General features: G+C 40.4%; 1 protein-coding gene across 1 annotated transcript; it reads right to left on the reverse strand.

Moving 5' to 3' along the window:
- Window positions 1–4,995: 4,995 nt before the first annotated feature.
- Window positions 4,996–12,183, reverse strand: LOC115061464 (desmin-like). Its single transcript, XM_029529794.1, has 10 exons — window positions 11,533–12,183; window positions 9,463–9,523; window positions 9,152–9,247; window positions 8,148–8,309; window positions 7,933–8,058; window positions 7,707–7,817; window positions 7,323–7,432; window positions 7,128–7,180; window positions 6,408–6,499; window positions 4,996–5,807 (listed from the first exon to the last, which is right to left on the reverse strand). The coding sequence occupies exons 1-10, from the start codon at window positions 12,105–12,107 to the stop codon at window positions 5,766–5,768; spliced, it is 1,428 nt and encodes a 475-aa protein (XP_029385654.1). The 5' UTR covers window positions 12,108–12,183; the 3' UTR covers window positions 4,996–5,765.
- Between the last annotated feature and the right edge of the window lie 5,594 nt (window positions 12,184–17,777).

Below are 17,777 nucleotides of genomic sequence, written 5' to 3' on the forward strand. Positions count from 1 at the left end.
CGTAACATGCTCAAACTTCACGAGTCATCATACACTGCATCTGGATTATACTTATTTGGACAACATTGCAAAAAACTGGACCTGTCTTGCGGGAAGCTTATTGAACGTACTCTGCTAGAACATTTGATTTCAAGACTTGGTTGCTTCAGGCAATAAGCAGCAATATCTATTGGAATTACAGAGGAGGGAAAAATCAAAACATTACTTTCTCCTCAAGAGGCTGCGGCATTTAAGATAAAAGTATATCATGTGGTCGTCATGTTGTGAAGGTATTGCTTTAAGAATTCCATGAAGAGCACTCAGAGGAAATGTCATAACAACATAAAAACACAGTTAACACACAGAAAGACACACAACGGAAAGGCAGCTCTTCTCCATGGAAAGGCCATTTTGTAAATCAAGTCAGTAATGAAATTAGTCCATAGTCTTCACCAACAGCTTTTGAATCCAACATGGAAGCACAATTCTTCGGCTGCGTCAAAATGCAGTAATGTGGCCGTTTCTGTATGTGCATTGCATCAAGCTGTTCTCACAGACAATACATTTTTTTGACACATCTCTCATGATCACTCAAGGTGCCATTTCCTACACTGTTGACAACTTTCAGGGGGAAATGTGCTACAATCTCACTTAGGTTCCTCATGGCATTAATCTCCAACTGTTTTAACTACACACCTGAGCAGAAGACAGCCATGTCTCCCCTTTCCTACTTTCCACTGAATTCAAAGCTACTGTATGTAATTTTGTTTGCTGAACAAGTTTAAACAAACAAGTGCTCTCGTGTTTCCTTTCCACCTCATATCCCAACAACAATCTACCTGTGCAGAATTTCACAGCATCTTAAAAATGCTGTTTAGGCTAAAAGACATTTAACTGCTTTCAAAGTGGTCATCCAGGAATTTGACTGTTTACGTTACATCTGTTTGGAGGGAACAACCCCTAACCCATGACGGTAAAAATGTAAAATATGCTGGTTTTGTGTGTATGTGTGTGTGTGTGTGTGAATGGACAGATAAGCCCTGAGGCAAGTGATGGTTTGTACCAAACACTTTGCACAGAGAGGGGGGATTCATTGTAATGTATGCAAAATGTGCTCTATTGTTTTGACTCTTTTTCAACAATATGCTGGTCTAGTTAAAATGTGAATCTTTTGGATTGGATGAAGAGTTATGTGATAAAAATGAGAATGTTTAAAATGAAGATAATCTCATGGAAATGATGAGGTAAAATAAGAGCATTTGCAAATGGCGCCCTCTATTGTTTACTATCTGACTTTTTTTTTTTTTTTCTAAACTTGTGTCCGAATGCGTTTGGTTGAACATGCATTTGTCAGTCACTTTTGAAAGGGAATGTGCTGACACTGCGATTGTTGTACTGAAGAGCCAGAGAAGTGAGTCAGATTGGTAAGGCAACGTCTTTTCAGTGCAGCATAACTATTTTTGTTTTATTTTATAATCTTTGGAACTGCTGTATCTGGCACTGGAACTGAAATACTCTTGTTGTTCCAACTGAAATTAGAGTTCGACAAATAAATTCCCCAAAATATAATGATGGATTCTTTTGCACATAGATTTTTAAAAGCCTAACTGTAAACAAATCATGACCATTTGGATTTTGTGTATTATATATGTTTTGTAGACTTTATTTCTGAGGGTTAGCTCAGTGAAGAAATTCTGCTATACTTAAATGCTACAGCATCACTAAATACTAAGGTTGTGCTCGGCATTAGCAGGCTTTGGAGTTCTTCTTGTGATGGACTTGGAACAGCTGGACTAGAAATTTACACCCTAACCCATTACTGCATGAGAATCCCTGTGTAACTGTTTCCAATGTGTCAGTGTTTCGGTGTGTCACTGTTGTCATGTAAAAGAAAAAACTGCAGTTTACTTTGTTGGTCCCAGGGTTCACAACACATTTTCAACAGTAACTGACTGAAGTAAAACCTTGCAAAGGATGAAGTGTGATGTATTTCAATATTAAATGATATGCAGACGTAAGCATCATAACCCACCTGTTTTCAGTGACCACTGTGCAATTATTGAGTTATCAAGGAAAACATATGTGAAAAGTCCAAACTATTTACAACCAGTGTTGACGTCCAACGCTTTCATTTTTTTCTCCTCAACTCTGTCTACACTGTCCAGTCAAAAGGGCTTTGAGTGCATATGCATTTGTATCATTTTACTCCTCTGAACATGCATTATGGTTAGTCACCTTCTATCCTGCTCAAATACTCAACTAACATTTTGCTGTAGCGGCTGTTCAAATCTAGTTTTGCTTTGCTCTGCAGTCTTGTCTTGTTCTTTTGTGATTTTACTGTAATGCATTTGAATCATTATCACTTACCTGGTAACTGAAGGTTAATTCTAAACACTGGACCTTTTCTTGCTTGTAATTTGGAGACAAAACAAAGGATGATTTTATTTTTCTTCTTTCAAGTAGCTTTTTTCAAATCTACTATTCTCTGTAATGACTTGTCAGGGCTGAATATATTTTGGGGGAGCAATTTTGTTGTAGATATTGACCTGTAAATAGTTTTTCAAGTGTACAAATGATTGGTTCCATTTTCATGTTTACATCATAATCGCTTGTGCTTTGTAATTTATCCAGCTGATTTTATTTTCGAACGGAGTAAACTGGTTTTATATTGTGTTACTACTGTAAGTCCAGTTGGTTTGCTTTGGCTGGGTGGTAGATGCACTTGTATCATTATCAGCCTGGTGTTTCAACATGTGATGTTGAAAATCCGAATTAAGAAACTTTCGGATTATCAGCAGTTGTCCCTAACTCAACAGTTACGAGTCAGCAATTAATTTTCCTACCACCCGTCTTACATTTGTATAAATAATCTGGTCATTCTTATTATTGAGCATGAATTTATATGGACCTAAAGTATGATAAACATTGTGATTCTACAATCTAAATTTCTTGTTGTCTCTACTGCTCCTTCACAGCTGCATTAACAGGGGTGCATTCATCACAACAAAAACCATACATATATAGACAAACACAAAGTCTCAGTTCAGAAGACTGCTTGGTCTGGTCGGTAGTTGCAGTTGTTTTAGTATGTGTCAGTGGACTACACAAAGAATAAGCCTGTCATCGTGGTGTGGAATAAAAAGCAGGACAGCTTGGTCCACGATTTTCAAACTCAACACTTACAGCGGGAGATATGAAGAAAACACATTCATACACGTCAACACCTAGTGATGAAGCAGCTTAAATACTGATTTAAAACAGACACACAACTAAAAAACAATCAATAACAGACTCAAAATCCAAATACCTTGATGTGTGAAGGCAGCTCATCTGTGTGAGGTTTATCCAGTTTGTTGACCGCGTCCCGGTTCCCGGTAAAAATAAAACCTCCCGGTCTTCTTAACTTCTCAAAAAGTTTAGAGCTCGTAAAAAAATGACAACAAAGATCTGTAACTGACGTCCGTACAGATGTCCTGTCAACAAACTCAAAGGCGCCATTCCTCCCGTTTAATGTGTTTATTCCAACACAAGTGTCCATTACAACAGACCCATTTTATGCTCACATCTATGAATAAGTCTTGTCCCCTCTGGACACAATGATTTGGACAGTTTGGCGGATATCCAGGTTGTACTTCCGGTCCTGAAGGTGAATCCGGTAAACAAGGTGTGCCCCCTCCGGTCCATAATTTCCCTGTAAAAGCTGCTGAAAGAAAGACTGAATCAAGACTGAAGCATTTTCCAGACAGACAGCTAGTTGTTAAAATTCCCCAGGGACAGTCCCAGCTGCTCGGCTTTTTCACCTGTAACACATTCCGCTTTAAGTAAGTTCGTCTATTTTGGTTACTGTCTCTACGTTCTTGAAACAACACAGCAAAAAGACCTTATCAGGATTGTTTATGCATATTGTGTTTATGTAAAAAAAAAAAAAAAACATAGGTTCTCGGATTTTCCCAGTGTTAATATTATGAGCCTGGTATCTCCTTCTCACTTTATCTTTGCTCTGCAGCTCAATGAAGAACCACTGAGGTGCATCCGGTTGGCTGGTTGCAGTGATGTTCTCTGACCTATAGTGTTCAGGCCACATGGCAACAACTCTTCATCAGCTTTGTAATAATCAATAGTTCAGGTTGTCCAACTCTGCATCTGGCAAATAACAATTCAGTCAGAGGCGCACTCATAAGGAGTGTTTTTTACAAGCATCAATAAGTGAGCCGAAGTGAACGTGTACTCTGACCAGCTGCTGGCAGATCAGAGGAGTAAAATGGCTTCATTCCAAAGAAATGGGAAAGAGGAAGATGCTATTTATTGACCTATAATGTCTGGGAAGCTGTCAGGATTGTGAGGAAACAGTGATGGGAGACAAAAAGGTCTGGCACAGCTCCACTAATTACAGTGAATAACTTTCTTTGGGTGTTTCTTTGATTGGTTTTTTTTCTTCCATTAAATCTCCCCTTTCTTTTTCTGGTGTCGCTGAATAACGTTTTCATTACATTTGTCCCCACCTTCATTTTTCTCATTTTCTCTTTGCCACCCTCTCGGTCTTGTTCTTTCTTGCGTTCTCATTTAGTGTCTGTCTTTCTTTGGCTTTTCCTCCCCCATCTCGACTTTTTCTTTTCTTTTTTATCTCCACTGACATTTTCAGTCCAGTGCTTTCATAAACAAACTGCACAGACTGTAATTCTTGGTGCTGTGCTAATCTGCTGGAAACAAAGCATGACTGGGACCATCTTATTAGCAAGCCATTGTTCACGTTTCTCTGCAATATAACCAGTGTTGTACTGATCATTTCAAATGAACTGCACCTCTTACTCTCAGTCTAAAAGTGAATTAAATAGTGACAGAGAAATGTTACACTTGGCTAGGAAAGGCTTGGCTGGTATCTTAAAAAACTAATACCATACCCGTCAGATGATGAATGCTGTTGGTAGACACAGTTCACAACAGAACCAATATAAAGGTGCTCTCTGGGCTATGTTCAAACAAGATTGTGTGCAAACAAATTCTCGTGACAAATGATGATCGTAAATGTTTTTATTTGGGACCTTTGTCACAATGAAGAATCATGCCATATTTACCCGTTCATATTCAATCAAACATCCAGCACATGCTACTGAGGTCAAACTTAAAACAAGACTGACTTCCTTTTTCAGAAATTGTTTGTGTTTCTGACATACTTCAAACCTTAGACCAACATGTCACGTTTCTTAAATCAGCTAGACAAATGAAAATCCTCCTTGATTCCGTCATATATTTGTGCATTTGCCCATAATACTGAGAAAATGGGCAGTGAAAATTACTGTTACAATATTATAATTGACCACAGCATTTCACGTGTCTTGCAAACTTCCTTATAGGCAATCGGCAAATGCTGCCACATAAAAGATATATTTTTTTTCATTTGAATTGTACCAATCTTTATATTATTTGCCGACAAAGCATGACAATTCCAGGTGTCTCTGAAAGATAGAAAGTAGCATGAGTAATGTATACATTTCTGGAATGGCTTTGGTTTAAAGTCAGGCTTAAGGCAGTGCCTGTACCTCCATAGTACCGCCTGTTTCTTGTGTATATAGAAAATTGTGTAAAGATGTGCAAGCTGTCTGGTTGCATATACTGCTGTAACTCTGAGTATTCTTTAAAATAAGTTGATGTGGTCAGCAGCTGGTAACTGAAAATGGCCACAGCTTATAAATGATCGTAGTCATGTAGGAAAATGTATATATTTGAACACTTTATTAATTTATTTGCTTATCATATATATGGTTTCTCATGTTGCCTCCTTTTGTCTACATGATGTCCTGCTGGTGCTGTGTGGACTCACTGACCACCTGAAAAGGACAGAAAGAGATATTGTAATGAAATGAGTAAACAGCATTCATTATATCAGGTCTGCATACTACTGCTGATTGGATGTGAGGATATTCTCTATCAACAATGAATAGGCCGATACTGATGCTACTGTAGGCCGCCTCACTGACAGTGAATCCGCTTGTTCATAGAAGCCAATGTGGAGCGTTGCTTTGTTACACTAGGTTGATGCAAACTGCAAGCCTAAAGCCATTTGGTTGAGAGACTAGAAATGTTGCTGTAGCTGAGATCTCAGCTCCCAGTGAGTGCTACCTTTTCCCCAGGCAGTATAATGCACTGGCGAACCTAAGAAACCTATTTAAGATGGAAATTAAAAGGTGGGAAAGAAATCAAGGCAAACAGAGACATTTCTTTCTTTTAAACTGGTGATTAGATGGTAAGGTAAATTAGATGGGACACTGGAACCAGACTTACACACTGGGCACTAGAGCCCTGACTCATGGAATACTTCATGTGGATGAGAATACACAGCAACAAAGCGAAATAGCTCCTTTGGATAATAGCTAAACTCTTATCTCTGTGTGTGTGTGTGTGTGTGTGTGTACATGCAGGGCTCAAACCTCTCCATCGCGGGTCTCAATGGTCTTGATGAGAACGGTCTTCTTGGAGTGAACCTCTGATGAGCGTTGATGCTGGGACTCAGGACTGGTCTCTGTAAGAACAGATTTATACAGATCTTTTTCTGTTTCATAGACTCATAAATGAAACTTGGCTGTGTAAAGGCTATATAAAGCTCCAGATATTAGTTTAATATTGCCCTTACAGCGTTTGTCAGCATCAAACACCCAAATGACTGCATGTAAATTACAAGGACAGCCATTAAACAGTCTGCAGAGTACAACCTTCTCAATATCCAAACTCAAACAAATTCACTGGTATAAATGATTCATGGCAGTACCTCTGACATCATCTATAATGGCATTTCATTGTTTCATTGTTTCAATACTGATCAGGGTGAGTGGTGTAAGATATTAATGACTTGTTTCAACTGTTAATGCATCAAATGTTGACTGAATTGTGACTTTATTGTTTTGCGGCTTTGGAATGATTGCGTTTGTAAATCCAAGAGCCACGGAGGTTTTGACACATCATATATCACCACACAGTGGACAAAATGAGATACTGCAGATATGAACATGTAACCTCAAAATAGCTCTGACCATATACAGTCAGAAGCTATAATTAGGCGTTTCTTGTCCCCTTATTGACTCATATGGAATGCAAAATAGATTTTCTGGCTATTTTTGCACGAATGAAATTATGTGTAATGTTCTTCCTACCTCTGAATCCAATAGAGGAAAAGGCAGACTGGACAGGCACATTGGTAGTGATCCTGGAGAAAAGAGGAGCACAGTGGAGGATCGACAAACCTCATTGAGAAAAGGAAGATTATGATAGCCATAGCACAGTTTGGCACAAATGCTGTGTAATTTTACCCACATTTAAATGTGAACAGCACACACATGCTCACACACCTGCTCTCCTCTCCCTCCAGCAGCTTACGATAGGTGGCAATTTCAATATCGAGGGCCATCTTCACATTGAGGAGATCCTGGTATTCTCTCAGGTGGCGGGCCATATCATCCTTTAAATCAGTTCAATAAAGCTTTTATTGCCTGCTAAAATGCATTTCTCAAAATGCAAATAAGACTCTTATAAAGTCACAAACAGTGTGCCTATTGGATGTGTTTTTGTTGCATTCATAGGTGCTGGCAGTAATTTTCATTATCAGTCATGCAGTTGTGATGCAGTTGCTGAATCCATGAGTCAGTGATTAGAATCACTGACGTGACTACTTGACACAATTTTCTATAATTGAGTAGATTATGGAGACAGCCTAAACTCTCTACAATAATCACCTTCATCTTGGCAATGTCTTCCTCCAACCGTGTGATAGTGTCCTGATAACCAGAAGCCTCACGGGCCGTGCGGTCTTCCATATCTCTCATCTGGCGCAGCAGAGACTCATTCTGAAGGGAACAGACATTGGGTTTGAAGAGTTAAGGGACAATGAATGAAAGAGACATAAAGAAGGAGAAAATCTTCCATGTTGAAATAGTGCAAGAGGCTGAAGCAAGCACTCACAGTGCCTTTGAGTGAGTCGATCTCACAGGTGTAGGATTGGATCTGGTGTCTGTACTCCATGCTCTCCTGTTTGGCCTGACGCAGAGCATCATTGTTCTTGTTCACAGCCTGGTTCAGATCAGACACCTGAGCGGAGAAGGGGTGAGGTTTTAGTCATGTGACAGCTGAAAGAGGCTGCCTGTGTATGTGCGTTTGTGTGTGTGTTTCCGTCATACCTTAGACTTGTACCAGTCTTCGGCCTCTGCAATGTTCTTGGCAGCGATGGCTTCGTACTGCATGCGGATGTCCCTCAGAGCAGCAGTCAGGTCTGGTTTGGACATGTCCATCTGGACCTGGATCTGAGTGTCCTGCATCTGGCTCTGCAGCTCACGGATCTCCTGCAAGGGGACAAGAGAATTTAAAAAATGATAGTGTGGTTAGAAAAATCTAAATCATCATGACACCCCGCCACTTACACTAACACTCGAATTTTAGAAAGGGATGGTTGTTAAAATATAAAAACAAGAAAGTCAGAATAGCATATAAATGATATTTATTCTAAAAGTTACACTAATCATTTCATCAGTGATACTCTGAGTCAATATTATTGGAAATCTTGAAAGATGCAGGGCTGATTTGGTCACTGTAAAACTACGAGTTTCAAATCAGTAAGCTCTGGTCTCACTCAGCTGTCTTCTGGTCCGACCAAAAGTTATATATAGACTTTGCATCTGTTCATATCCACACACAAATGCACGTACATAGAGACAACAGCTGACATACTGTCTTTAACATATCCACAGTTCAGCATTTCAGAGAGGTCAGAGTGGAGGCAGGGTAGTCAAAATGACAGGAAGGGACCTCAAGAGTGACAACATGTGTCTGACTGTGGCTGAGTATGTCCTTTGATGTCTGTGCGTGAAAATTAAGGGTGCAAAAGCACAGAAATATATCTGCTGCGCTTATTGCTTTTGCTGTGCATAACAGCTGCTTGAGTAAATTGTTACATTTTAGAAGAAAGCACAAATGACAATGAGTAATTGCCCATAATTACTATGTTTAAATATTTGTGGGTGTGCTTGTGTGACACATATGATTCCTTGAACAGCTGCGTGGGTGCAGAGGCTCAGATCTGATATCACAGGACACACCGCCCTACTGTCATGCATACACATATTGCTGCAGGTGTGTTGGCCTCCACTGAGGCGCCAACATGAACATTATATTCAGATCAACAAACCTCTTCATGGATCTTCTTGAGGAAGGCAATTTCCTCTTGCAGACTCTCAATGCGTCTCTCCAGGTCCAGCCTGGCCAGAGTAGCATTGTCAACATCCTGGAAACAAAAACAACAACAACAAAAAAATTGCTATGTGAACCAACAGAGAAAGTTAACCAGAAGAGGAAATTGGAGATGAATCAGAACAAGAAATATTTCATTAACCCCAAGGGGAAAATCTGAAGTAATTTTGGGCAATCTTAAGACTGATATTGAGGATTTTTACTAAAAATTGAAATATAAATAAGTGGTTTAATGGGGGAAAAACATACAGCTCTGAAGGCAGACAGGTTGTTTTCTGCCTCTTCTTTCTGGTGAATTTCCTCCTGCAGTCTGAAAAGAGGAAGGGCAGAGCAGACAGAAAAAAGAAACAGGAAAGTTATAACACAAGTGGATAGAAACTCAACTGCATTGGAGAGCATGGTTTCTTCCTCAGGGTACAATAAAAAGACAGATAAACCAGTAACCACCTGTCATTCCTCGACAACTTCTGCTCTCTGGTCTGTTTGGCTCCTGCTAATTTTGTAATAGGTCTAGCTGGATAATGACACTTCACAATCCAGTGTTTATTTTGTACATACACACACATTCATTGTCACTATCTGTGGTGCAGCTGTTCTCACAATCACAGTCAGGAGGGTAACACTGAAAAAGTCACAGAGGTCTGCCTTTGGCTGTTAGTGTATCCAGAATTAACAATTCAGCTGTTTAGCCTGAAGAATGAAGTGGAAACTCTAGCTGAGTGTAGAATACACGCTGATGAATCTCTGTTCCTGCTATTCTGTTTGGTTTTCTATGATGATTTGAAGGTTTGTTAAAAGCTAATTGAATTAACTTTGGTTGTTTGAATCGTGGTACTACATTTTTTTCATGCTAATTGGACCAGCGCTTCCAACTTAACATATTATACATAACGAAACAGCCTCATAGTGCTTCTTCAAAGCTAATTTTCAGCAGGCTCTTCATCTGTTATTCCTGTTCACAGTGTCTTGTTATATTGCTGATGTGTGTGGTGTGTGGCAAACACACTTTATTTTTCACTTCTTGCTGCCGCAGCAAAATATCGGTAAAGGAAGAATTTGGTCAAATAATATTTTTAGATTATATAATTGAGATGCCGGCGCTATCTGCGAGCTCTGCTGTCATCCTGCTTGTGTCTGCATGCAGGCATTACAACTGTTGGCTGGCAGGAGGTTTCTGTGAGTATTTTGATATCAGTGGGAGCAGCAGGTGCCTTGGCAAGATTCACTCAGTGCTGCAGGCAACAATTTAAAAAGGGCTGATAAAAAGAGTGTGTGTACGTGTGTGTGTGTGTTTGGGGATGAGAGTGCAATTTTGCCTGTGTGTATGTGTACCTCTATACATTTAAGTGATGTTACTCGCTGTTGAAGTGACCTAGTAGCTACAAATAGACAATTCAGCGATACACCCACATCAGAGCTCTCACTGTGTGATGCTCTCTCACACATGCACACACTCAAAAACACATTCAGAGCAGATATGCACTCACACAAGCTGATGTGCATTTGGTGGAATTTCTTGACATTTTTCCCTCTTGGTCCTCTCTCTTCGTAAACATACATACAAGGCTGTTTGTACAAATGTTTTTCTTTTTTTAATGTCTCTTCTTTCAGTCAGACTGAAATTTTATCTGTCTTTCTCAGCCTTAGTCCAATGATTCTCTCTCACGCTCCCTCTCCCCCTCTCTAATTTGCCCTGCTATCTCCTGTGAATGAATGATAAAATAGCTTTGTATAAGGTTGGTCATCCGTGACAAAATCAGTCTGTTCTCCAATCTCTTCTTGGTTATTTTGTTTCCCTTTATCCCAAAATGTAATCAAAACCTCTGGAAATGAAAAGCCAAAGATTGAGAAACCAACTCTTTCATTCCATGAATCAGGAAGACAAAATCTACTCTTCTCCTGCTTACCATATCTCCTCATTTTCTCATCCCGCAACATTCAGCAGTGCACCAACTCTATTGTTCAAATGTGTGCCTGGTACACATTGGGACCATGAAAAGAGACGTGAGACAAATCTTTAAAAGCTAAACAACTTTGAAAGAGTTTCATCTGTCCAGGCTTCTAATAACTGTTGCAAATAGAACATTATGCTAATGGACCATCAACTTATATATGGGCTAGTTTTGCAAATAAAAGCTGAGTGTCAGAATTGAAACCATAAATTATAAATTTTTGATTGGCCTGTTGCAGTACACTTCTACTGTGGAAGTTCCATCTAAAGCTATTTGACGTATCAGCGTCACATATAACACCAAATGTATTCCATCCTTTCTGGACAATCATCCACACATTCTTACAACTCAATCTCTCCAATTTTACCTCAGCTTAAGTTTCTGCAGGTCATCAGCCAGGTTGTCTCTCTCCACCTCCACTCGGGCACGCTGGTTGGACAGGGCCTCTATTTGCCTCCTCAGCTCCCTCATTTCCTCCTCATACATCTCAGCCACACGGCCGGGCCCTTCACGACCTCTCAGCTTCTCAATTTCCACTGTCAGTGCCGCATTCTGCTGCTCAAGGAAACGCACCTTCTCGATGTAGCTGGCAAAGCGGTCATTGAGGTGCTGAAGCTCGGCCTTCTCGTTGGTCCTTGTGTTGAGGAAGTCCTGGTTCATGGCATCTGCCAGGTTGAAGTCAAGTTTTTCACCAGCGTAGGTGCGCATGGCTGTAGAGGAGCCGAACCCAGCTCCTCCGGCGCCAGAGGAAACCCTGTAGCTGGAAAAGGAGGGGATGGCAGAGCTCTTGACCTCATAGACTCTGGTAGACATGTGGCTTGCAGAGCTGCGGCCTCCTCCAGCAGAGAAGAGGGAAGACATTGGGGATGAACCAACGCCGGAGCCGAAGGTGCGGCGGTATGAGGAGGCGCTTTGGGCTGAAGAGGAGTAGGACTTGCTCATGGCTGGTTGACTGTTTCCTCGGCTTGATGGAGCTGCTGGAGGTACTGAGACCCAACTGTCCTGCTGGGCAACTGGGAGGGAAACTAAATGAAGTACGGACACAGAGTGCAGCTATTTGTAGATTTACCACGCCCACTCCCACCCTGACCCATCCCCTCCGTCATCCATCTGTCTGCCTTCACCCACGTGTGTACCCTCACTACTCCACCCCATTTTCCCTTAATTGATCACTTGGCCCATTCTGAGAAATTTCTTCATGGCTAAGATATGAAAGATTTCCATGTTTATATCATCAAACAGTTTTATCTAATCATCTTAAATGAGCGTTAATGGTGCTTTTTGCAGACTGGGCACGTAGATGACTGTTGATAATAACTGGCTGCTTTAGTAAAACTTAAATCAACAAAACATTTTTTTTGGGTTGGTGTTGCAAATTAAATGTTAGTTCAGTTGTATCAATATTTAGTGTAAATGATCACCTTTTAAATAAGAAGTCCTCCTCTTCCTCCACTTTATTTTCAGAAACTTTAAAATATTCCTCAGGCTAATGGCATTTTTTGTCATCAATTTATTGGGGATTCTTGATGTGCCTTCTACACCTTTCCTCAATGTCCCCTCCCCCCTTCTAATTTTCTTACTGCCCCACTTATCTTGCCGTTCCTCTCCCCCCTTCTCAGTTCTGTTGCTCACCCTCAATTCAGCTGTCCAATGGGTCTGGTTTCAACAGCTGGAAATGACAGTGGGCTTTCTGTTAGTTGTGTTCTTGGATAGATGAATGATTGAGTGACCAGGCAACTGAACCAGTCAGTCTCTTGGTCTCAGTGAGTGCAGGAATGTTAACATGGGAAGTTGTTGTAGAGACAGTATAGGCTTCCTTCATAAGCACTATCAGTATACCACATTGAGAGGGAGAGGTAGATCACAGCCCATTTTAGTCATCTTGAAGTAGCCTCACATGTTTGAAATACAGTAAATTGGCATATTTTCTGTAATTGTACATAATGCCACTTTTATGGCGCTAAAGAAATTGGATCATAAAGGCAGAAATGTCTTACGGTCAGATTTACTATCAATTTCAAAACCTGAATTCCAGGAAAATGAAACGGATATTAGCGGTTGGCTGATGCTGATATATTAGAATGTATTATATACTATGTTTGATTTACTGGGACAACAGTGGCTATACAGTTATGGTAGAGTTATGTATTTACCCTTGGTTACATAAGTAGCAGTACTGTTTTACTGAGAGAGCTGCTGCCAGAAAGGTCGTACACTCCATTTTGTTAAAAGAGCTCTCCACTACACTTACTCCCAGCAGGAGTGAGTGTACAAATCTGTGTACATCTGCTAGAGTGCGCCATGTGAATGTTTTGTAGTGCTGAATACAAATTAGCAATAAGTATTCTTGCATTTCACCTTATTACATTCGATTCCATATAAAAATAGAGGAAGAGTAGGAAGTCAAGGTTAAGGCAAGCTTCCAGCAAGTTAATAGATAGGATCACAAATCGAAGTTGTCAGCAGCTTTATTCCAGAAATTTCTGTGTGTTCGTCGCTGTGCGTGAGAATGAATGAATGAATGCCGCTGGTCTAAAACAGGTGGACATGCCAGAAACCCAGAGCTGCAGCTGAGACCAAGCTTAGGCTCCTAAGGCATGCGTACCCTGCTCCGTGTCTTAGGACCTACTATGTGTAAATGTGTTGATCGGAATGGCGATGATGACTTTAGTTGTGTAAAGAGCTAAATAATGCACTGAAGTCCAAGTAGAGTCATAATAATTATACAGTTTCCTGCACAAGCTAAATATTTCCATACAGGTGTTACCAGCTACACTGGTTGATGACACTGATAGGATAAGGCTGAGAGGAGCTGTGCTTGTGATGTCACAAACCTCTATGGACCAATAAGAATGAAAACAGGCTGTGTTGTCCTGCCCAAACAGTCAGACAGTGGGAGAGATGTTAGTCAAGCCTGGTTTATACAAGTATCAATGCCCAACGACAGACATATATCCATCAGATCAGATCATTCAGCTCTTTAAGTAGACTCCTTGTTATAAAATCTTTGCTCCCACGACCTATAACATCCCTGAATCACCATGTGTGTATCTGTTGGAGGTGGAGGGGCCTTAATGTGTGGTCCTCCATGTATTTGCGTTTCAGAGGGCAGTCTGTGTGTCAGCTGCCAGTGGTGTCAGCTCTATTTTTAGTTTTCCCGTCTGAACTCTGTTGTCCAGTCACATCGACAGGATCATGGGGCTGAACCGCAATAAAAATAACAACAATGATGCTGATTTTACCGACATGTCACGACACGTTGACAATTTAACTCTAATACTGAATATCAAATATAGAGAACATTTCACTTAATATTGCAAAACCATGCAAACCAATCAATCGTTTTACAGCAAAAGTCATTTAACACAGATGTTCTTCTTTATTACATTATCCAAGGTAAAACCTCAATATTCTGTGTACAGAAACACAAACACATTTAAATAAATGAAAAATTACATATTAATAAAAATGGATATCATAGGAAATTATGCCTAACTTTTGTTTTGCCTTATATATAATTAGCCTGACTATTTTATTGTCCCATTTAGTTGCTCATGCAGATATTAGATAGACATCAGGCCTCTGACCAGGACCCTGACTGTACTTTTTTTGAAAACCAATGGTCCACATAGTCAAGTAAAGATCCATAAATAGACTTGGACAGAAAAACATTTCAGAAGAGAGCGTTCTAATGGTGTCACTCATGGGATTTTAACATGAGTCCTGCAGTTTGTAATTTCACTGCTGCACTCATCCCACTAACCTTGACTTCCCCTTAAAAGGGTTCAGATAGGAGTTTTAGAGTCACAGACTAAAACTGTTGCTCTATGTGGTTTCCCATCTAACTACTCTCTCATACCAAAAATGTGGAGGGGTTTCACTGGTAAAGATGATGGGAAATGATGATGAATGATATAACCATGATGTGACTTGAGCGCGTTATGTGCTGATATGACTGGAGCAGCCATCCTGGAGTTTCCCAGTTGAAGATTGTATCATCAGTCCAGGGAAGAAAATTAGCTACCTACAGGTTGCCTAACAACCCCAGACACACAAGCAATACCTGACCCATACTCCAGAATCAGAGGATCCTAAATTAGCAGCCAGATCCTGGGATGGCTGGGAAAACAGCTATCAGATAGACACAGACATGCATCAAGTCTAAGAATACCAACAACCAAACACCACTCGGTCATGTCATGATTCTATTTTAAGGATACAATGTGACATAGTAATTTAAAATATATATATGTATGTATATTAACCATAATATAGATGTGGTTGTTTGAATTCTAAAAAAAAAAAAAAAAAAAAAAAAAAAGGTCAGAATGAATGAGTCAGAGATCAATGTCACACATTATGTCCATTTCAAAGCCACCTTTTAAAAAGACCAACTCCTCAGTCATACAGTTTGACTGTGTCTAGACAGAAAATATACCCCTGATTATTTTCACCATTATCAGCAGGCTTACACGCACCATCTTTTTATTCAATACCTTATAGAAAATTTAATTTTTGAGACATAACTTGAAGTATGCTTCATCTATTCTATAATCTTCATTTACAGTAATACTTTAGGGAGCCTGTGGCTTGTTGAATGGAAACGATCTTGGGAGCCAAGAGGTGTTAATTACATGATGAGAAAATAGCATGATGGGAAATAGTTTGACAATCCTTTATTTAAACTCTGGACTTCATAAACAAACATAGAAAAGCTGTGTTTTAATTTAACTTTACAAAGACATATCAAGATGCTGAAAGAGAGGGCAGACTGAAGGACAGTGAAAGTCCTATAATGTTAAAGTGTGATCTAAATTGTGTCTGTAGGTGAGGGGTATTCAGCTGGTTTCATCCTTCATGAGGGTACTGGGTACATGTTGCCAGGCAACGAACCAAACACACATACACACATGCCAATGAGTTGAGCTGCTGCACGAGTGCCACAAGGATGAGAAGGATGAGAGGAAGAAAGGAAGGAATTGTGTGTGTGTGTGTTCATGTGCAGTTTTTCAGTATTTGGGTTTGCACATTGTGATTGCATGCAAGTGTGTAAAGTGGAAACCAGAATAACTTTTACGTGCTTCACAAGGCTCCGGTTTTCAGCCTATCTTAGGGGAGATATGATATCAAAGTAGCAGCATGATGTGCCTGAAATAGAGAGCAATGGACATCAAACTGAGACCAATTCATGAGTCACGTCAGATAGAAAGGCCACTTCCTGTTTCATTACATTCCTTTTGGCCCAGACATCATGAGAAGATAATGCACAATTTAATATTCAGTACAATTAAACTCTGAGGATTGTAGACATCCCTGCTCCCGTGACATTATCAGATATTCACTGCTGCCTACAGAAACACTCATGATGGCAGAACCCCAGCCAACAATTCTGGTCTTCCACTGGTCCGTGTCTTTGTGTATGTATTATACATAAAAAAATATATACATACATATATCATTTTATTAATGTATCTATATCTATTTATCTATCTATATCTACCTGTTGAGAGTATAAACCATCCTCCAGCCCCCAGGTGAAGCTGTGATTGACTCAGGAGCCTGTATGGGTGCGTTGTATGGGATCCCTTTGTTCAGTGACTAACAAAGGTACACAGGGATGTAATGAGAGCAGAGGCACAGCGCTGACTGACCACTAAAGTAAAGTTTTAAAATTACTGTGCAGGCCAGGTGCATACACCAAGTTCTCTCCTAGTCGAAGGGGAGACTGTTCTGAGCATCAAGAAGGTGACCCCCAAGGAGAGAGGGAGAGAGCAAAGAAAAGTTTTGAGAGTAATAAAGATGGAGTACAGACCGAAGGCTGCATGAGCTTCAAAGGTGCAGGGTAGAAAAAGAAGAAAGAGATGATGAAACAGAAAGACGGGAAAGGAAGAAAGTAAGAGTCAATTTGCCTTCCTCCTCAAGATGAGGGCAAAGGAGCAAAAGAGCAAAAAAGTGACAAACTGAGCCAAGAGAGGTTCCAGAGGAAAGTGAGATGATAATGATGATGATGACGGCAGATGAAGAGCCCAGCAGCAGGGTTAGGTGTCTTGTGTCAGGTGTAAACAACAAGACCAGAGTCAGGCAAAGAAAACCTGTTTTCAGTTTGACTGGAGAGCAGAAAGCAGACCCTCCATGAGAAACGCCACCCATACCCTTCAACAACATCTACAGCCAGTAGTGGCTGAAAAAGTTTGATAAGAACCAGCAGCAGGCAGAGAGAAAGGAAGGCATGCAGATTCGGAGAACAGCAGTGGGACAGTGGGAGGCCTGCAAAGACAGAATTGAGATCCTCTGGTCTGTTTGATGATTTAATAGTTTCTATGTGTTCAGAGACAGAATCCTCAAAAATCTTTTAAGGAATTGATCCTGCGGAAAGCTACAACTACCCCCATCACTCCTCCGCTGTGTCCCTTACTCTTCTCCACTCCCCCCTTCCTCAATGCTCTCGTTATCTTTTCTCCATCACTGTCCACCCACTTCTCTATCCTCTCTACTTTTCCTATTTTTCTCTCACCTCCAGCCATATTTCCTCCTGTTGGGCTCAGAGGGAGGCATTTACAGTGGCCGCAGCTCAGTTTATGGCAGTAAGTCTGTCTCTCTAATTGGTAGCAG

The sequence above is a fragment of the Echeneis naucrates genome, chromosome 21 (genome assembly GCF_900963305.1).
Source record: "Echeneis naucrates chromosome 21, fEcheNa1.1, whole genome shotgun sequence".
NCBI classification, from domain to species: domain Eukaryota; kingdom Metazoa; phylum Chordata; class Actinopteri; order Carangiformes; family Echeneidae; genus Echeneis; species Echeneis naucrates.